This window comes from Pelobates fuscus, chromosome 12 (genome assembly GCF_036172605.1).
Source record: "Pelobates fuscus isolate aPelFus1 chromosome 12, aPelFus1.pri, whole genome shotgun sequence".
In the NCBI taxonomy this organism is placed as follows: Eukaryota; Metazoa; Chordata; class Amphibia; order Anura; family Pelobatidae; genus Pelobates; species Pelobates fuscus.
In genome coordinates, this window is record NC_086328.1 from 13,577,314 (window position 1) to 13,599,845 (window position 22,532).

The 22,532-nt window shown below is 41.1% G+C and overlaps 1 protein-coding gene across 1 annotated transcript in view; it reads left to right on the plus strand.

Annotated features, from left to right (window-relative positions):
* The window catches only part of ZC3H18 (zinc finger CCCH-type containing 18), a 98,348-nt gene that overhangs the window by 61,389 nt on the left and 14,427 nt on the right, over positions 1 to 22,532 (plus strand). The window contains exon 9 of the mRNA XM_063438318.1: positions 21,858 to 22,106. Coding sequence (XP_063294388.1) covers positions 21,858 to 22,106 — 249 coding nt within the window. The remainder of the gene's footprint in view (positions 1 to 21,857; positions 22,107 to 22,532) is intronic.

Sequence of the window (22,532 nt, forward strand, 5' to 3'; positions counted from 1 at the left end):
GGCCCCCACCCGCCGCCCAGGGGTGGGGGCCGGGGGGTGGAGGACAGTAGGTCCCCCCCCCCCCTTATTACTATTATGGCCCCCACCCGCCGCCCAGGGGTGGGGGCCGGGGGGGAGGACAGTAGGTCCCCCCCCCCCTTTATTACTATTATGGCCCCCACCCGCCGGCCAGGGGTGGGGGCCGGGGGGGAGGACAGTAGGTCCCCCCCCCTACTACTATTATGGCCCCCACCCGGCCAGGGGTGGGGGCCGGGGGGGAGGACAGTAGGTCCCCCCCCCCTACTACTATTATGGCCCCCACCCGCCGCCCAGGGGTGGGGGCCGGGGGGGAGGACAGTAGGTCCCCCCCCCTTATTACTATTATGGCCCCCACCCGCCGCCCAGGGGTGGGGGCCGGGGGGGAGGACAGTAGGTCCCCCCCCCCTTTATTACTATTATGGCCCCCACCCGCCGGCCAGGGGTGGGGGCCGGGGGGGAGGACAGTAGGTCCCCCCCCCCCTTTATTACTATTATGGCCCCCACCCGCCGGCCAGGGGTGGGGGCCGGGGGGGAGGACAGTAGGTCCCCCCCCCTCATTATCTTTATGGCCCCCACCCACCGCTCAGGGGTGGGGGGGGGGGCAATAGGTCTCCCTCCCTTATTTTACTTTACGGCCCCCACCCGTCATTTAGGGGTGGGGGGCAATATTTTTTTTATTTTTTTTCTACAGTGAGCAGCCACAGGCTGCTCACTGCTTACTAGACATGCCCCTACTCGCGGTATAGCGAGTAGGGGCATATTATTTACTAATACCAAGTCATTTTTACTTGGTGTTAGTAAATTTGGCTGAAAGACCAATTTAGGTCTTTCAGCCTTTTAGTAGATAGCTCCCTAATACCGTGGGAATTAGGGAGTTATCTACTAAGCGGCTGCAAGATGCAGCCACAGCAATGAATAGGATCGGAGTTTCATTCATTTGAATGAAATTCCGATCCGAACAAAGTACCGAATTGCATCCTAACACCAATGGAGAAACGGTGCTCATTCTGTTAGGATGCAATTCGGCAGTTTTGCCGGCGTTCTGTCTAAGTGACAGGACTTTCGGCAATACTGACAGGAAGCATTGTGGGAACAGGGAGGAAAGCTAGGGATCATGGGAAAATTGCTCTGACCAGCGGAAATGAAGCACACTTTGCTCCTCCGCTGGTCAGAGCTGGTCAAGCGGAGGAATCCCATAAGACAAAGAGTCCCTACTTTGTCTTATGGTTTTAAAGAAAACTAAAGAAGAATGGAAGAAATTAATAACAGATCCCGAGAGAGGGTGAGAAGAGGAAGAGATTGAGGAAAGGTAAGTTCGGCATGACAGTGCCGCTTTAAATTGTATATGGAAAGAGGAAGTGGATCTATAAATTTCTAGTCTGTCTGTCATCTCTTTTTAAATCTGCATTCAGGGCAAATAATGCCATCCAGGGTTCCTGTGGACCATATAAAGCTGCTGACCAGTAGTATAACTCCCAATAATCTCAGTAAGCTCTGCCTTGAGGTTAGTGCCCCCTGTACTGAATGGTATCTGCCATACACCAAGGTTAATAAATTATAGATGGCATCGCCCATAGTGCTGCACGGGGTTCGATATGATGTCATTTATGTTAGTATTTTGCCATTAAATTAAAACACTATGGGGTTACTCCCTGAACAAGGATCTGCAGAGCATTAACACAGAAATTGCACGTTTTAGGCACATATATATATTATATGAAACCCATCAACCTGTGCTGTTGAGGATATTTAATCACTAACTTGCAAGCACTTACCTGTGGATCCAGATTGTATTGCAATGTTTAGTGAATAGATACGTTGTGATTTTTCAAAAGTAGGTGAAACCACTATATTGGTGTTTATTTACTTCATAGTCAGAGTGCAGCTGCTAACTGTGTGTCAGTGCACCGACCTCTGTCTGCACCACTCTGCTATGTGTCAGTGCACTGAGCGGTCTCTGCACCACTCTGCTGTGTGTCAGTGCACTGAGCTGTCACTGCACCACTCTGCTGTGTGTCAGTGCACTGAGCTGTCACTGCACCACTCTGCTGTGTGTCAGTGCACTGAGCTGTCACTGCACCACTCTGCTGTGTGTCAGTGCACTGAGCGGTCTCTGCACCACTCTGCTGTGTGTCAGTGCACTGAGCGGTCTCTGCACCACTCAGCTGTGTGTCAGTGCACTGAGCGGTCTCTGCACCACTCAGCTGTGTGTCAGTGCACTGAGCGGTCTCTGCACCACTCAGCTGTGTGTCAGTGCACTGAGCGGTCTCTGCACCACTCAGCTGTGTGTCAGTGCACTGAGCGGTCTCTGCACCACTCTGCTGTGTGTCAGTGCACAGAGCTGTCTATTGTCTGCATTGTGCTGTCTCTAGTATATTACTGTGTCTCTTGTCTGTGTGTCAGTGCATTGAGCTGTCTTTGGTTTCTTGCTGTGTTAGTGGACTGTGCTTTCTTTGGTTTCTCACTGTTAGTGGACTGAGCTGTCTCTTGTCTGTCAATTCATTGAGCTGTCTCTGGTATCTTACTTGTGTCTCTTCTCTGTGTGCCAGTGCATTGCTCTCTCTGGTATCTTGATGTGTCTTGTCTGTGTGCCAGTGCATTGAGTGGTCTCTGGTATCTTACTGTGTCTCTTGTCTGTGTGCCAGTGCATTGAGCTGTCACTAGTATCTTACTGTGTGTCAGTGCATTCAGCTGCCTCTGGTATCTTACTGTCTCTTGTCTGTGTGTCAATGCATTGAGCTGACACTGGTATCTTACTGTGTCTCTTGTCTGTGTGTCAGTGCATTGAGCTGTCTCTGGTATCTTACTGTGTCTCTTGTCTGTGTGTCAGTGCATTGAGCTGTCTCTGGTATCTTACTGTCTCTTTTGTCTGTGTGTCAGTGCATTGAGCCATCTCTGGAATCTTGCTGTGTCAGTGCATTGAGCCGTCTCTGGAATCTTGCTGTGTCAGTGCACTGAGCGCTCTCTGGGCCAGTTAAACAATGGTTTCTGGGTAATTTCTAGCAGACAGATGGGAGACAAACAAAAATAACCAGACAGCTCATAGCATTAACAGACAGACCTACCAGGAGTCTGCTGATTGGTCTGTATGTGAGTACGTCTGGGACACTTCTCCGATTGTATTGTGCTTCTGGTGGGACTTCAGTTTGGACAGACCTGTATAATTCATTGCATCACACAGTTTATTAGTACATTGATTTATTTTTTTTATGACTCTATAGATTGATATTTCAATACTTTGTATAGGATTGTTCATATAGATTGATACCCTTTATATCCGCTCCTGGTATTAACTTCTAGTTTTTTTGTGGCTCTGTTTTTGTGCTTTATTTTAAGGTTTTCTATGTTTTTAGAGCAACATTTAGTCGATTTACCACTCTCTACCTTTTAGTGAGATCTCTGCAAATTTTGTTTATTCTCTTGTCACATTATTTCAAGGGGTACTTTTTCATTTTATGTTTACATATAAACCACACTTGGTGTCACAATGAAAAGACAACATTTTCTGATTCGGTTAAAATGATCTGGGGGAGGAAGGATAATTTTTTTTGTATGGATTTGTGATTTTTAAAACCAAAAAAAAACGAGAACCTATTGCCTTTTTATGTTTTAACGTGACTGGTTGATACTATTTACATGTTGCCAACATAGTCACTTTACAATTTAAATATGGGAATCTAAATATAGAATATACATGCACATTAGTATGACGCGGGCCCTGCTCCAAACGAGATAGCAATCTAGAGGATGCTAATTAACATATGAATGTTCGAGATTGGGCTTGACATTGCCAGCCTGTGGGCACCTTGTTGAACAATAAAACAATGTACGGAAATTAAGTTTGCATGCCTGATGTAAGATGCAGAAAGGGTGTGTGTCCCTTTAAATATCCAGCATGTTCCTTATGTGCGGTTTGCTAAATTTGGGAATTTTACAGACCTGTAGGTGTGCCAAAAAAATCATGATAGGCCTTTATCTTCTGATGTAACATATATCCTGTGATGTCACACATTCACTATACCGGTTTTTTGGTTTTTCAAAACAAGAGGAAATAGTAAAATTGGTTTCTGTGTGTACATCAGACTGTAGACTATGAAACAACATTTCCTTTTGCATTTGAACAGCTTTGCACGGGCATCGTAATGCATAAATGATGCAAGATACTCTGGGCTGAATAAATTATGAGATTTTTACTGCTCCGGTCAAAGGTAGGATTTTGATAGGTGTGGCTGGATTTTACAAATCTTGGCAGAGTTTTGAATCGAAGGCGATATTTCAGGAGCTGTTCTATGATAAAAGATTGCTTCGTAAAATCACAGACTTAATCACTAAAAACAAGGCAGTGCAGTTGTTTATTTATTTATTTTTACATAAAGTAGAACATTGAATATAACATTGAAAATCAGCTTCCGCTTGCGTACATTTTAATGTTTCCCCCTCATTGTACATTTAGCAAAGCTTTTCACCAACGTGAGATTTGCCAAGGATTCAAACACAATTTCTAAATTTAGGTTAAAAAAAGCCCAATTGCAAAAAAAAATCAAGTTTTCTGTTGAATTTTTTTGTACGTCTAACGCTGATTGACACGGAGCCACTCAGTTCCAGGATAGCACACACTAAATCTGTGTGTTACCTGTGTCTGTCTTTATGTTTGGATGCATTCTGCAACAAAGGATTATGGGGGGGTATTGAAATAGAGGATACAGGCCGGAAACCTTGGACACACCTATGATCTATAAACCACTGTTTGTAAGTGTAGCTCCAGATGTGATGTTCGACTACAATTTCCGAGCAAAGGATTATGGGAGTGTAGTGAAATTGAGAGTAAAGTTCAGGCACCCCATCTGACATAACAGCACTGCTATTGAAGTTGCCACAAAGTCTAGTGGAATACATGATTGACTGCAATTACAATAGACACCGGAACTGGGTTGCAATCTTGTATGGTGTTACAAGCTATTGTTTATCTGTTTCTTAAGGGAGGAAATCAAACCAGAAAACCAGGTGCAATCTGATATTATTCACTGTATGATGATTATAGACACTACATCCTGTGTTCAGACTGGGTTTAACCCCGTAAGGACCAAACTTCTGGAATAAAAGGGAATCATGACATGTCACACATGTCGTGTGTCCTTAAGGGGTTAAACCCGAGGTATACCCTCTGACTGTAAATAGTCCGAAATTAAACCACTAAAACGGCAAGTGTAAAGTGTTTGTTTAAAATTAAATAGACACCTTAATAACATTATTTAAAAAAAATATATATATATATATAATATATTTATTAGAATACTGGGCCCGCTTCTTAAAATAAAACAAGCTGCTGAACGCATGTAGTGACACTCATCTTTCCAGCGCAGTTTCCTCGCCGCAGCCCGATCCTACCACAATGAGGTAATCATCCTTGACAACTAAACACGTAATGCACGTGGACAGCAATTCCCGCTGTGTGTCAGACCAGCGCTTCTCCTAGACATGCATTGAATCCAGTCCTTCCCTGCGAGAAGAATTAGCTGCGTTTGGCCCTATAATGTTGTGGGTGATGATGCTGAATGTGAAAACCTTTGGTTTTGGAAAGTACCTCTAGTGGCTGTCCAGTGATATTCAAATGTGGCACCCTTACACCTTCATCTGGGAGTAGAGGACAATGTCCCATATATCATACTGGGAGATGTGGTCTAACAGCAAGATTCTGATATTATTTGGGTTTATAAAAACTCTAACCCAATGAATGGTTATTGTTGGTTTTTTGTTTATTTCAGGGACTGTACTTCATTATTTGTTACGTACTTGAAACAAAAACAAAAAATCAACCAAAAACATATTTGTAGTCTGTGACCAGTTTGCTAACTCAGCAGGAAGTGTCCTGCAAGTAGCTGTTTGTATTTGGGTTTTGCGTAGTCCGCTCTAAAGCCTTCCTTGATGAACTATAGGAATAATCTGCTGAGGATATAGATAAGAGCGGTGCCCTTTGACAGGTAATAAAATGTCTAGCTATATTATTGAATGACGTCTATCTGTAGCTGTGTTATGACCTTGTCAGGACTTCAGCCAAAACCTCATTGTTTGCGTACACCTAGAATGAGTGCATATTGCATCTGGTGATTAAACGGGCCAAAATGAACATTAACTCTTGGATTTCCAGCTCTACATGCATCTATATGTGGGGAAAAGTATCCTTCGCCTTAGGAGTCCAGGTTCACCCAAAGTTTAGAAGACGTTTTTTGATGAAAAGCATTTATCACCCAATTATTCAATAGAGCTGTACGTTTCTGGATGTGGATGTTCATATCCACCGTTAATTCATTTTACTACTGCTGGGTCAGCTGTACTCTGCATATTGCATTCTGTTGAAGGATACCACCTTGGGCAGGTGAACCCTGAAGTTTTACAAAGGCTTCAGTTTGTGATCTGCAGATTCTACACTACAGAGAACATACTACTATGAGATCTTGCCATGTTCAGATAAATTCTGCAGCTCTCAATAGACATTGCCTTGAACTCTGCAGAGTACATACTACAATGGGATCCTGCCATATAGGTAGGCAGACAATGTAATAGAGCAGCAGGAAATGCTAGCAGAATGCTTGGTTGTATAGAGAGAGGTATTAGCAGTAGAAAGAGGGAAGTGCTCATGCCATTGTACAGAACACTGGTGAGACCTCACTTGGAGTACTGTACGCAGTACTGGAGACCGTATCTGCAGGAGGATATTGATACCTTAGAGAGAGTTCAAAGAAGGGCTACTAAACTGGTTCATGGATTGCAGGATAAAACTTACCAGGAAAGGTTAAAGGATCTTAACATGTATAGCTTGGAGGAAAGACGAGACAGGGGGGATATGATAGAAACATTTAAATACATAAAGGGAATCAACACAGTAAAGGAGGAAACTATATTTAAAAGAAGAAAAACTACCACAACAAGAGGACATAGTCTTAAATTAGAGGGACAAAGGTTTTAAAATAATATCAGGAAGTATTACTTTACTGAGAGGGTAGTGGATGCATGGAATAGCCTTCCAGCTGAAGTGGTAGAGGTTAACACAGTAAAGGAGTTTAACCCCTTAAGGACCAAACTTCTGGAATAAAAGGGAATCATGACGTGTCACACACGTCATGTGTCCTTAAGGGGTTAAGCATGCGTGGGATAGGCATAAGGCTATCCTAACTATAAGATAAGACCAGGGACTAATGAAAGTATTTAGAGAATTGGGCAGACTAGATGGGCTGAATGGTTCTTATCTGCCGTCACATTCTATGTTTCTGCCATGCTCAGTTTCTGCCAACTCTGCAGCTCTCAGTAAAGTTAATCCTGAACTCTGCAGAGTACATCCTACCATGGGGTCCATCCTGCTAAGGTTAGTTAAACCCAGCTGATCTCACACTTTATTTTATTCTGCAGGGATCCTGACAAGTTATTTGAAAGTGTGCAGTTCATGTTGCAGATTACACGCTGCCGAGGGAATGCACTAAATTCACTAGGAAGACATTGAAAAGCGGAAGTGTTTACTTGAACTTGGCAAACCCCTCCAATGTGTTATCTGCTGAGTTCTTTGTATAGTTTGAGGAGCTGCAGTTCTTCTGACTGCACCAAATCTCAGAACCCTGTTGTGTGTAAAAAGCATAAGGGTTCAGGCTAACTTCCCAGGAGGCATTGCCAGTGTTTATTCTGCAGATTGCAATGCTAAATGTGTGAATGTTTTGCTGTGTTTGTTTGCTGAATCCAGTGCTTTCACTTCACTTCTCTCTCCCTGTCTAGACTGGGTGATGCTGGCGATGTCCTGGAAAAAGTGTAGGGAACTCTATAATCTGCTTATGTCTGCCAAGACTGCTCTAGGTTTGAACAATGGGCTGATGTAGAATTTTAAGAAATAATTTTTCTCATTTTCTTTGTGTGTTTGTGTTAGTTTCTAACAGTGAATTACTTTTCTTCTGTGATGGAATCACAAATGTTCTTGACGCAGCAGGTGTATAATGAAAATATTTTGTTGTTTCCTAGGCCAGGCATCGTCTCCAGACGCCACCTTTAATTTAATTCAGACCGCGTTGCCTCCTGCTAATGCCATGCCAGGAAAACCGTAATCTAGCTGTAGATCTGTGTGTGTGTGTGTTTCCTTTAGTTGTAGACAGAATTCCATAGGAAGTTAGAACAGCCCAAAGCAGCAGCGATGACTTCCTCACTTCTTCTGCTTTGAGAAGAAGACTTATTGATCCTCATACCTCTACTCCTACCCCTGGTTTGATGGCACCGTATTGGAATTATTTATTTTTTTACTTCAAGGACAACTTACCTCAAAACTATATTTGCTATAATCCTGTTATCAAGTCTTGAAAGAAAATAGATATATATATATATATATATATATATATATATATATATATATATATTTTTTTTTTTTTTTTTTTTTCATGAAACTTAGAATGTGACGACAGATAAGAACCATTCGGCCCATCTAGTCTGCCCAGTTTTCTAAATACTTTCATTAGTCCCTGGCATTATCTTATAGTTAGGATAGCCTTATGCCTATCCCACGCATGCTTAAACTCCTTTACTGTGTTAACCTCTACCACTTCAGCTGGAAGGCTATTCCATGCATCCACTACCCTCTCAGTAAAGTAATACTTCCTGATATTATTTTTAAACCTTTGTCCCTCTAATTTAAGACTATGTCCTCTAGTTGTGGTAGTTTTTCTTCTTTTAAATATAGTCTCCTCCTTTACTGTGTTGATTCCCTTTATGTATTTAAATGTTTCTATCATATCCCCCCTGTCTCGTCTTTCCTCCAAGCTATACATGTTAAGATCCTTTAACCTTTCCTGGTAAGTTTTATCCTGCAATCCATGAACCAGTTTAGTAGCCCTTCTCTGATCTCTCTAAGGTATCAATATCCTTCTGAAGATACGGTCTCCAATACTGCGTACAATACATGAAGAATATGTAAAAATACAATTGGAAATACCCATCTGTACTTTTAGTATATTACAGAATCCTTTAACAATAACAAAACGGCTATGTGTGTGCTATTAGAGCACACTGCCATTCAGTCCTTCCCCCCTCCCCCCTCCTTTTGGAGTCTGATACTCGGAGGGTTAATGTTTGAGGTTATGCATACAGACAGCCTAATGGATTGAGAATGTATGTGCCAGGGCAGTCACTGTAACACTGGAAATTCTCCTCTCTCATATGAAAACAATAAGATAGCCGTTTGTGATGTCAGAGCAGCCACAGGTGATAAGCTGACCATAGACAGGGCTCTATGCAAATAAACAAGGGAAGCAGATTGTGTAAAGCCAGGTAACGGCTTGTAGGTGTGCAAGTGGAGATGGAGCAACCTTACTTCCTGGTTTAAACGGCAACTTCCTAAAAATAGCTGCTGCTGGCACACCTCCTGCAAGGGATAGGCATTCTCCTACACTCCAGAAAAGGGATTTATGTCACCGTGTCTGCTGTGGAATACAACTCCCATTGTGCCTTTACTGCCTGGATGTGCATGATGCCAGTTGTGTGCTTGACTCCACCATCCATGTGTGCATATCTGTACATATGCTTCATAAATTCCATCAATTAGCATGCGTAGAGAGCAGTATTCTTACATGATTGGTGGGAAATGATTCTTGCAGACTGTGTCTCTGTAGAGGGTTACTATAATATATATTCACACACAATAAAACCCAATAATGTCTGCCCGTGTCTTCATAACAAGCTGGTTTATAAGAATTCTGTTTCAGAGCTGTATGGAACCTTGTGGGCTGGCAGAGAATTCTGGGAAATATAACTTGGCAGCCCATAAAGTGGACACGACCCCCACTCTTATTCTTGTGGTCTCTAAACTCCTTGTGTTCGTGTTAATAGAACATGGTTTTGGGTAACTTAAAGATAGATCACTTTTTCTATTTAGAAACCTTTTATAAACTTACAATAAAAGACATGGTACGGTAAATAGGTAAATCTACGGATTATACAAGCTAATTGTAGTAGCTGTGAACCAAATAGCTTTTTGTTTAGCAGAGCCATTTTAATGTTTGATGCAACATTATCCCTGAATGGTGGGGCCTGCCACAAAAAACACTCTGGCTTTTGTTAAAGAGGCACACATCTGGGGCTGCCTGAGACTATCTTGATTGTTCCAGTGACCTTTTGCCATTGTTGGACTGTGGGTCCCAAATGATCAAGCCTTTTTTTTTCTTTTTTCTGCTGGATGAGCCTCTGGGAGATGCAGTCTACATAGCCTGGGGTGCCAAACAGGGCTGAGTAGTGACAGGAGCGTAAATAAGGAGACGAAAAGGTATAGAATATAGTGGTATGGCTCCTTTATTGAATGGACTTTCTCCCCTGCATACTTCCATTCATGTTTGTAACAGAAGTGTGGGAATGTTCTGTTCTGTTCCTGCGTCATGTATTAACGGCTTATATTTTCATGAACACACTTGCCATACAGGATAGTATGTGGCAAATGTATTGTTCATTTTTATGTTTCTCAGAAATGCTGTAATTTTTAGCGATTCTCTCTCTGGTTCAGCAAATCTGCAGGTTCTGATCTTTTGCCCACTAGCCTATAGCTTTCTGTGGGAGAAAGTCCCACAAACTGCTGCCCCCTATTTTATATTGCCCTAATGCAGGCATAGGCCACCTTCGGCACTACAGATGTTTTGGACTACGCCTCCCGTGATGCTTTGCCAGCATTATGGGTGTAAGAGCATTATGGGGGATGTAGTCCACAACATCTGGAGTGCCGAAGCTTGCCTGTCCTTGCTGCCTAATGTGTAGAGTCATGTGATAACCTTCCAGATGTTCATTTACAGTTAGTGGTCTAATCTTGCTGTCTGACACAGAAAGGGGGGGGGGGGGGATAGTTTAGAATCGACGCACATTGTAAAAACAGATGAAGTATATCTACAGCATTTTGATTGTGTTTTTTTCTTTCCTCTGGGTTTTTTAAAGCATGTCACCGCTGCTAAATAGCTTTTTAAATTCCCTCTATTCCACTAAGAAAAACAGGGCACCTTTGTCATTCCGTTGTGTTCTAACTTTTCTAATCTCGTATAAACATGTCTCCATGGCAGCCCATCACTTGGGGGTGTACATATTTTGTTTGATGAGATTTAAGATGCAAACACAACTCCAAGTATCATTTATATTTTACATTCTGATGCCATCACTCGTGGAAATACATGCAGGGTTATTTAATAAAGTGAATTTCAAATTTAAGGAACGGCTAGCTGAACTCAAAATCTAGCCGACTTTAAAATGATTTTTTGCATTTCAGCTATTTTTTACCTTAAATTTTAAATTCACTTTAAATTAGAATTTTCGCTTTAGTGAAGAACTCTGATGGACTTACTAACTAAACCGTGAATCAAAAGCCGAATGGGCAAAACGATAGATCTCTCGTCACAGTTTGACATTTGAAGCTTGTATTTCATAATTCAGTTTTCACCATAATTCACTGTTCAGTAATAAGCAGTATTAGTCGTCATGTTTCCTGTTTAAATCCTCTCTGCATAATTAGTGTTTAGTCTTTTTTTTTATTTTTTTAAATGTTTCATCTTTAGTGAAGATTTTTCAACAACAAAAAAGGTTACAGTAGCACAGTAAGCCATTTACATTGTGTGGACAGTAATCTTCGAATACAATTATAAATTGGGTCTCGGGTAGACCAGTTATATTGGTTTGTCATCCAGATTCTCTAATGGTAGTCTAGAAAGAGTGATATAAGATAATATAAATGAATAAAAATGTAATCTTAAACTGGATGGTGGTATAGGAAGGAGCGGGACAGGAAATCCTTAGAGACTTTTTGGATTTCAGGCAGTCTCCTTGTCCTATTTACCATAACAGCTGTCTCAGTCGGTGCAGTCCTTGGAGAATTTCTGTAGAGTGCCCTTATTTATATGTGCCACTTCTTCTTGAATCTTCGTAGATTGGAGCACTTGTATCACTAGGGCTATTGAAGTAGCTGGGAAATTCTATGAGATCGAGAGCATGTAAAAATGTATCCAAGACTTGGAGTCCCGGTACAAACCCGGATTGTTCTGGTGATAGCAGGCTAGCGATAAATCTGTTTCAGCAAGTGGCCAGTGTCTTTGCAAATAATTTGGTGTCCGCGTTTAGCAGTGAAATTAACCAAAAATTGACACGTGCGCATTTCTGATGGGACAGTGCCAGTATCCTTAATTCTGTTTAATAGTGTGGTCAGATGTGGGGCAGGTATATCAGAGAACGTAGAATAGTATAGGTTCAAGAAGCTTTCTGGGCCAGGGGATTTGAGATTCGGTTGTTGACGTATGACCATCTGCATGTCCTCTAGCATGATTGGAGTTTGGTACACATAGCGACACAATCATCAGAGATTCATTATTCAATCCTTCCAGCAACAACATGCAACCTCCATATTTGTAGTTTAGCTGAAAAGGCCAGTCCTTGTTGAATAATATAGAAACTCCCTTTTGTTTAGTGCATAGACATGGTAGCTATCTGGACATTGATTAGATAGAAGGAAAGGGGGGTGACTTTATTAAAATGTGTGTCTTGTATGAAGAAAGAAAACACACTACTGCATTAAAGTCTGTACATTTCTGAAAAATGCATGTACACATAACTAGTGAATGCAAGTTATTGTAGTTTGCTTTTAGAGAAAACATACTAGAATGAATTCACAAGAGGAGGAAAGCTCAATGTAACACATATTGCGGTTCTAGTCGTAATGTCTAGTCCTAAGAACACATTTCGAAATGAAGCTAAATAGTGCCTTAACTTGAATATCAATAGATTAAATAGTCCTGTAAAACTTGGTGCAAAAGGTATTGACCCTGGTCTGCTCTAGAAGTCTCCTGTAATGGCCATTGGGGTGGGGTGTAAAACGTGGCTGCATCTAGTATGGTTCAATCTTCCCAACCACCCTAAACTTATATAGGGTATGTTAAGGGGGATAAATCTGGCAGGACCCGGCAGACCAGAGTAACACAAACCGGTAGGATACTTCAATGACTCTCATCTACCATAATCAGGTAGATGTTACCGGTTTCATCCATTGTGGGTCTACCTTGAAATGTGGAGAAGCCTGGGGGCTCCTTCGGGTGTCCGCCGGGGCCAGGTTCCAAGACTGCAGCACTTAGATTCCCTCTTGGGGTGTATTTACAACTTTGGTGGTTCCGTTATGCCAGATGTAAAGCTTTGTGGGATAACCCCACCTGTAAGCTATGGTATTCTTGCGAAGAAGTGAGGTAACTTGGGCAAATTCTTTGTTCTTTGCCATGGTGGATGCGAAGTCCATAAAAAGGGCTAAACCTGTGAAGGATTCAAGCATTGCTGTCCGTTTCCCATCTGCAGCCATCAGTGCCGCTTTGGCTTTATAGTAGTGCAGTCGCAACTCTGTGTCTCTGGACTCTTTGCCTGTGATGTTCCATGAGCCACTCACTGTTGGAGTAGTAGTGAGTGTAGTCAGTTAGTCTTTCCTTCGCCTCATCCTTTTGGGGGATTTTGTCACATAATGTCAAAACATTTTTTTTTTTCCATTAAGCTGCTCACCCAGGTGACTTGGGCAGGTAAATTCCAGTTGCCAGGATGTGTCATTCCTAGTAACAGAAATCTGCTCCTCATTCCCCACCTCATCGCTCTGGGGGTCCCCACTTGTGATTTAAAGCACGGTGTGCGGTGGGAATATAAATACGGGTTTAATAACTGAAATGTTAATTATTGGAAAATGACCTGGCGCGTTCAAATTTTCAGCAAACTGGAGTGGGGTAACTTTTAAGTTTAACTGTTTTGATCAGTTCTCTAATGAGGTGTTCAGTTACTAACCCTGAAAGTGTTTTCTCTAAGGTGAACAATCCTGCTCTGATATGGTTATGGGCTCTTCATGATAATTACACCCTGCACTCTGTATAAGAAGGTAATGTATGTAGCCAGTAGCAGGCCATTTAAAGAGAGAGGATAGACATGTCATGTGGTGTTATGTAGTTATTGTTTATTTTGGGGGATTTTAATGTCTTCTATCATAGCTCCCCCATTATGTAAAGCTGTGTTTAACAGTAAAAATGTCATGTGAACTGTAAAATTTAAGCCCCAAACGATGGTTTGGTTAAAATAAATACGTGTTTTGTTTTTTTTTTGTTTTGTTTTTTTACTTCATCTAGGGTCTAAGTTCAGTTTGGTTAATAAGCTGGCCATTGTCCCCTATTTAATCCTCTCTCAGGGTATATCAGTTTAATGATGGGTGCACACATAGATTGTCTGCAGTGTGGCTTCATTGAACACAACGTGGCCAAGGAATAAGCAGAGACCTTTACCTGTTCATAGTGTAGCTATACCCCCTCCCCTCTCATATCATTGGATTCTTCCTGTTTGTGGATTGTAAAGGCATAGGTAAGCCCTGCACACTGATACCTGTGACATAAAGCACAAAGCTTATTGAAACCAGTAGGAGATGGAATGAGCTTACAGGTAAGTCATGTAGGTGGCTGGGGGAAGATAAATTAGGCTGTTTTCAATTTCATTCTTTATCAACCAATAAAATATGCCCCCTGTGCCATGGAAAAACTCCATGCAACATTATTTAGATTTGTGTTTATTTTTAAACTTGTTTTTTTTTTTTTTTGGTGTTTTTTCACTTTTCTCCAAAACAAGATCCACATTAAGAGACCCAGCTGATGGTCTGTTTGAAACCAATCATCTGTAGAAAGGGGACTTGGGTACCGCTCTCCCTTCACCAGCTGTTTGAAGAACTACGCCTATAACGCTTTGCATTGGTCATCTGTATTCGATAATGTGCTTCCCTCTTAAGTCCTAATCTAGCTGGGAGCACCAGAATTGGTATACAGTGATTCACTTCGTGCAAACTGTTAGTTTTGAGGATTACCTTTGACTGTTCGGGAAGCTGTTGACAGAACTATTTATTATATGTGGACCTTCCACCTTGCAATAGATCAGAGAGCCCATGAGATTCCCACCAGTATTGTCACCATCCAAGGTATTTTGATCATTCCAAATAATGATACAGAGATGACTTTAAAAGTTCAGGGCTTCAAGCACAACATACCATTAACAAATCGTCTTAGTACCGCACCCACATTTTTTAATTTTGTGTTGGTGTATGCAAATATATTATTGCACCTGTCTAGCTTCTGTACATGGAACCTTAGGCCCTCTTCTTGTTTGGGTGAATGTTTCAAGTGCATAGATTTTGAGTTTCATTGAGTAGGTTATTTGCCAGTTAGTTCTGAAGTATGTGTAATTCGTTAAAATTCAATGACTTCCTGTATGAATGTATGGAGAGCAAATCAGGAGAAAGACCGTTCAGTGACGACTTGGAATAAATGGTTTTTAGATAAAATTGGAAAAAGTTTGTCTCTACTTAAAAACAAAACAAAAGTATTATAGATGAGACTGACAGCGGAGGGTGTGTTATTGACTGGCTAAAATATTAAAGGGATACTATAGTCGCCAAAACAGGCTTAATGAAGCAGTTTTTGTGTATAGATCATGCCTTTGAAGTCTCATTGCTCAGTTCTCTTTCATTTAGGAGTTAAATCACTGTTTCTGATTAAGCAGTCCTAGCTACATATCCCCTGGCTGTGACTGATACAACCTTTCATTTCATTTCCAATTGGATGTTAACTTACTTTAGAAGTTAGGAAACGTCCAACAATGCTGAGGGGGGAAACCTTCCAACAGAGTTGAAATGGTTGTGGGATACTGAGGGCATAACCCAAAATTAACTAGAAAAGGAAAGACTGAGAAGGGTAAGCTGAGCAGACGAACCCAATAACAGACTTCATATCCTCAGAGAAAACTGCTCTGTCAGTAATCGGCTCCAAATACGTATTATAAAGAGCAAAAAAGACTAATTTTAATATATCCCCAATGAAAAGACAAACAACAACCGAAAGTTTAAGTGAACAGTGTGAATACAATGTAGAGAGAAAAAAAACTGATAATAATAATAGTGATTAAAATAGGACTGACTGCTTACATAAGTATCCCAGATAATTAGGTACAGACAGAGACTGGTGTGCTGAATACAATGTTGCAAAGTATTCGTTTCAATTGCAATAGCTATTTCGTCTGAGTCTGACACTATGCTAGATACTATCAGATAGGTATACTGTTAGATATTGTCCAAGTGGAAATTGAGTAGAGATCACCCTTAACCCCTTAAGGACACATGACATGTGTGACATGTCATGATTCCCTTTTAGTCCAGAAATTTGGTCCTTTGGTATCTAGGAAGACTGTGTAAGTCACATGAAAGAAGGTGCGCCTGGGACTTTATAAACAAACGTGATTTAACTCCTAAATGACAGATAATCAAGCAGTGAGACTGTAGGGGCATGATCTATACACCAAACCTGCTTCAATAAGCAGAAGTCTTGAGGCAACTAAAGGGACATGGCAGGGACTGTATCTTATTGAGGTGGTTATAGTTTCTGGAGACCCTTGGTGCAACCCTTCCATTCAGTGTTAAATTGTTTTAATAGTAAACAAGAGTCCCCAGCAGCCCATCCCTTACTGTTGCTTGGACCAAAAAGGAAGCACTCGCTTGAGTGTTAGTGGGCGGCTGTGATTGTCTGGTGACCGCTTTCAGCCTATCAAAGCAAACTTGAACAGGTACGGCTACAAAGAAGTGTGTAATCCCTTCATTAGCCATTTCTTCCAGTAGGGGGCATCCTGTGGGTGCCCAAAGACCCTCATGTGATGTGGTTATACTTGTAACATAAATACAAAAACATGGCTTCGCGTTACTCACAAAAAAATGAAAAATGTACTGTTAATTTACTTAATTGAAATGTAGTTTCACTCTACTCATAAATATTACATTTAAAGGCAGATTGGCCGTTAAGTACCATCACTGCTGTAGTGATCTTAAATCTGTGCTAGTTGAAGTGTTTCAGTAACTGTAAACCTATAATTATGTCTTGTTTAACTCTATTTATTCTTGCAGTGGAATGGTAGTGCCATGGGAGCAATATTTGCACCCTCATTTGCTAACGTGATGGGAGGTGTCCCACATATTTCTGGGGAAGCACATTCATCTTTTACTAGGGCTTCCTTAACAACCTTTTTACTTGTGTCAGAATAGAGAATATGATCAAGAACGATTTGCTGGGGCCATCTTTCATAATTATCTTTTGATCTTCATAAAAAAATTCTACTATCAAACCTATGTGCAAAGCATTGAAGTGGGGATAGTAATCATCTCAACCTCCCTATTATCTTTGCTCAAATGTCAGTTACTGACCAGTGATGAGGGACCCTAAAACTAGGGCATGGGGTAAATCATTACTTGTGCACTTATTATGGCTCCATACGTCCAGAGTGTGTAGAATAACTTTGTTGTTTTCAATTTCTGTGATATCTTTGAACTCTGTGTTATAAGTAGTCATAATCAGGTTAATCTTTGTAGGGTTCATGGACTGCAGCTATTGTAATGACGTGCTTGTACTCTACGCATAGCCTTGGGCGTTATCTGCTGTAAGCTCAACAAATTAATTAAATGTTTTGTAAAGCATCAAAACCCCTTTGGTGTCATATACTGAGATAGTTATTGCTATTTGCTGTCATCAAGACGTAAGAAATTACCGCTGCTTTCCTGCTGCTGCCTTCGTGGTATAACTGTTTATTTTGTAGTTCAAGCATTGCAAAACTCCAAATACCTTCTACCTGCAGTTTGTATCTTGCACGAGGAAGAGACCTTAAAGGGACACTCCAATCATCCAGCCAGGGAGAGGCTGTGAGCACGGAGGAACAGGGGGGGCTTTGGATGCTCCAACCCACCTTTAACCCTTTCTACACTGCTCTCTTCTACATTGTGAATTAATGGCAATTTGTTGTTGGTGCCAAGAATCAATTGTGTTGTGGTGCAGCCTCATTTCCTTTTGTCTCTGCATACTTTAATCCTAATAATTATAATTGCAATCATCGAAACCCATGTAAAGGTTTGAGCCCTGTTTATCTTAAATGATCTCTTCTAGCTTTCCACGAGAGCACCTATGGTCCATTGCAAATCTCTCCATCAGAAATTGGAGTGACTTCTTATCTTGCAGACACGTACCATCAAATCACTGAAAGAGTACAAAACTATAAGCAGCTAGATCAGAGTATTCACTATTATTGGGCAGCATAAAATGGGCAGAATCTTGAATGGGTTACAGCTGTTTTCCAGAGAATAGAAAATAAACAAATAGTTCTAAAATTGGGGCAGTTTCCTTGGACCCAATGGAATGTTCTCCAGATTATTCAACTTTTAGATCTTTACCAGAAAGCCTTAGAGCCTATTGTATTACCTGTCTGTCACAAAAGCGAAGTTAGGGACACAAAATAATCTCTCTATTGCAATACCGTTTGCTTCAGCTTGTTTAAGTGGGTGCTTGCTTGCTGTGAGCAGAGCCCATCCGCAGGTGGAACGTGTCAAACTAAACCGCTCCTCTTCGTACAGGTGTGAAATCAAGCTTACCTGCCCTGTGGCTAGGATACTGAAATACAATATTAGGAAATAGTTTGTACCATGAACCTCAATGAATGCTTTTCCATCCACGGATTCTCTGCTAATCAGTTACATCTGATAAGTTGTATTTTTAACTTCTCAATCTGGGCATTGTTTGTCATGGACTTGTTTATTTTCTTAAGATTCCTGTAAGGTTTCGGTCTGTCATTATAATGAAATCTAGTCTGTGGCATTACAACGACCATTGCCAGGGCATTTAATGCAAAAGAATAAAACAGAAAATCATAATTTGCCCATTGTGTTAACACTTAGAACGTGCATCGCCCATGGAAATAATCTTGAACGGTAATAATCACAGGTATATGTAGGAATCGAGCCTGAGTTTAGACAAGCCGTATCATAAGACTGGCAGCACATGTTTACATATATGAGCTGGTACCTGTTTTATCACACATCAGTAGAGACTGCTATTATGGAATGAAGATATGACCTGGTGTGCTCTAGGCACCCCCCTAAAAGTCACTTATCTCTAGTGATACAATGTAGTGTTTTTTACTTTAAATCCGTAGTCTGCACTCCAAGCAGCATATCCCCAATTTTGGTCACACAGTTTATTGGTAGCTTGACCGAATGTGAAAACTAAGCCCCTTTTGACGCAGAGATATTGAGGAATCCAGTCCAAATGTGGACATCGGTGAGAGAGGCTGTGATTGTGAGCTCTGGGGGCTGTCTGTTTGGATCTGTTAACCCCTTAATCTATAAAAATCTGCAGAAAGGACAATCAGGCACATGTATTTAATAAAAACAAAAAAGCAGAGAAGGCCCTTCAATGTTCACACTGTGATGATGAAGCAAGATCATGGTTCCAGGCCCCTGTCTAACATTTGGGCCCTAGATGCCTGCCTGGGCTCACTTTTTCATCTGGGACTGACCCTCTCTGGGAGCAAAATACCCAACCTATTGTTCTTTAATGTTTTTCAAGAATGAGTAATAACAGCAGTTGATTTGAGTTTGTCACCATACAGTATATAGGAATATCACCCCAATAACGTACCTTGTGTATGAGTATCCCAGAACTCCATAACAGTAAAATTCACTGTACTATGCAGTGTATGAACATGTGTAGGATAGTGAATACAGAATACACTATTTCCACAACCCGTGTGTAATAGTGAAAGTGCGTAGCGCTAAAAAATATTTACTTACTCCCCGAATTTCTTTAGGGGTGCAAATAGTCTCCTGATAGCTAGAAGAAATAAAAATACATAGTGTGTTCCAATTTTTCAAATGATTATACCCCTTATAACTAAGAAGCACTCACGTGGTTTAGAGCCTATTTGGATTGGCTCTAATCACTTTCGCTTTGTGTCATTCACCTGAATGACACAGAATGACACAAAGCGAAAGTGATTAGAGCTCTAAACCACGTGAGTGCTTCTTAGTTATAAGGGGTATAATCATTTGAAAAATTGGAACACACTATGTATTTTTATTTCTTCTAGCTATCAGGAGACTATTTGCACCCCTAAAGAAATTCAGGGAGTAAGTAAATATTTTTTAGCGCTACGCACTTTCACTATTACACACGGGTTGTGGAAATAGTGTATTCTGTATTCATTGAATTTGGAGGGATTGGAGAGATCCCACTTTTTGTGTGTGAGCAGCTGTATCAAAGAGCACTTGTTTTAATTTTGTTTAAAAGCGCCTATAAAACATTATTTTGTATATTGAATGTGTAGGATAGTATTGTATAGGTGTAAAATTCACTGTACTATGCAGTGTGTGAATGTGTGTAGGATAGTATTGTATGGGTGTACAATTCACTGTACTATGCAGTGTATGAACATGTGTAGGATAGTATTGTATAGGTGTAAAATTCACTGTACTATGCAGTGTGTGAATGTGTGTAGGAAAGTATTGTATGGGTGTAAAATTCACTGTACTATGCAGTGTGTGAATGTGTGTAGGGATAGTATTGTATGGGTGTAAAATTCATTGTACAATGCAGTGTGTGAACGTGTGTAGGATAGTATTGTATGGGTGTAAAATTCACTGTACTATGCAGTGTGTGAATGTGTGTAGGAAAGTATTGTATGGGTGTAAAATTCACTGTACTATGCAGTGTGTGAATGTGTGTAGGAAAGTATTGTATGGGTGTAAAATTCACTGTACTATGCAGTGTGTGAATGTGCGTAGGGATAGTATTGTATGGGTGTAAAATTCACTGTACTATGCAGTGTGTGAATGTGTGTAGGATAGTATTGTATGGGTGTAAAATTCATTGTACAATGCAGCGTGTGAACGTGTGTAGGATAGTATTGTATGGGTGTAAAATTCACTGTACTATGCAGTGTGTGAATGTGTGTAGGATAGTATTGTATGGGTGTAAAATTCACTGTACTATGCAGTGTGTGAATGTGCGTAGGAAAGTATTGTATGGGTGTACAATTCACTGTACTATGCAGTGTGTGAACGTGTGTAGGATAGTATTGTATGGGTGTAAAATTCATTGTACAATGCAGCGTGTGAACGTGTGTAGGATAGTATTGTATGGGTGTAAAATTCACTGTACTATGCAGTGTGTGAACGTGTGTAGGATAGTATTGTATGGGTGTAAAATTCACTGTACTATGCAGTGTGTGAACGTGTGTAGGATAGTATTGTATGGGTGTAAAATTCACTGTACTATGCAGTGTGTGAATGTGTGTAGGAAAGTATTGTATGGGTGTAAAATTCACTGTACTATGCAGTGTGTGAATGTGTGTAGGATGGTATTGTATGGGTGTGAAATTCACTGTACTATGCAGTGTGTGAATGTGTGTAGCATGGTATTGTATGGGTGTAAAATTCATACTAGTATACAATGTGTAGGAGTGTATCCCAGAACTCACAGATAGGGGCTTCCTGCAGACCTCCGTGCATCCTTCAAAGAATAGTATCCTCTTCTATACCCCTTCCCCAACTTACTTTTATTTCTAGATCTTTTTTTAAGTCATTCTTTATATATGTTTAAAATATATATGTATATAAGTGAGGTGGTATAGGAGAATAATTCCTGGAAGGAGTTTCCTCCTTTACATGGTGGGCAGAAGGTGGCTATGTGGCATCCTCTCTCAATCTGCCGCCACTCGACTGGAGACATGCTGGCTAAGCACTGAAATTAGGAGAAGGTTAAGATAGAATTTAAATGCATAAACTGCCTTTCTAGTCCAGACAGTCCAGAGAAGGCAGCCTTTATACATTGCGATGGGCGATATTGTGCCGCCAATACATGTTCATGCTCTGATGTCCTTCATGGAGGATGCGTTGGTTGTATTTAATTCTTGCATTAACACGACCACTTAAAGGCATGAATGACAATGTGTGGTTTATTTATTTGTTTATTTTCTAGCCGTCCAAATGAAGCCTCCAAGAAGGACGCTCCCTCTCCAGCTCTGCCTGCAAACCCCGCTGCTCCTACTGCCACAGCCACTCCAGCTGTGGCTGGCTCTACACATGCCAAAAGGGCTGACGAATGGAAAGATCCATGGCGCCGATCCAAGTCACCAAAAAAGAAACTGGGCATCTCTACATCGCCCAGCCGAGGGCGGCGAAGGCGGCATACATCAGGCTCCTCAGACTCTGGATCCAATTCATCAAGGTAGGAAAAGCCCTGGACTATGCCCGGCATCCATCAACTGCTTTAAAACCATGGCCTGGGCTAAATGGCTCACCGTGCTGCTTCTGCACAAATTAAGCAAAATAGTCAGTAGACTTAGTTTGTTCCTTTGTTTTGTCTTTCAATTTGTTATCTGATCACTCGCTGTTCATCCAAGAATTCCCCAATGGTGATGGAAGGGACGGGTGTTGATTGGTGGTAGCGAGCCACGCACCATCTGGATACATGTTATTTGGGTGAAGCCAATCTTTAAGCTATATTTATCATAATGTCTGACACCAGAGTGATTGTGCAATGGTATTGGCACATTCATCATGCAGGCATAGTGCACTGAGGATATGACATAACTTTCTCTGACGTTTAATTCAATGTAGCAGATAACAAAAGTAAACTTCACCTGTTAATGTA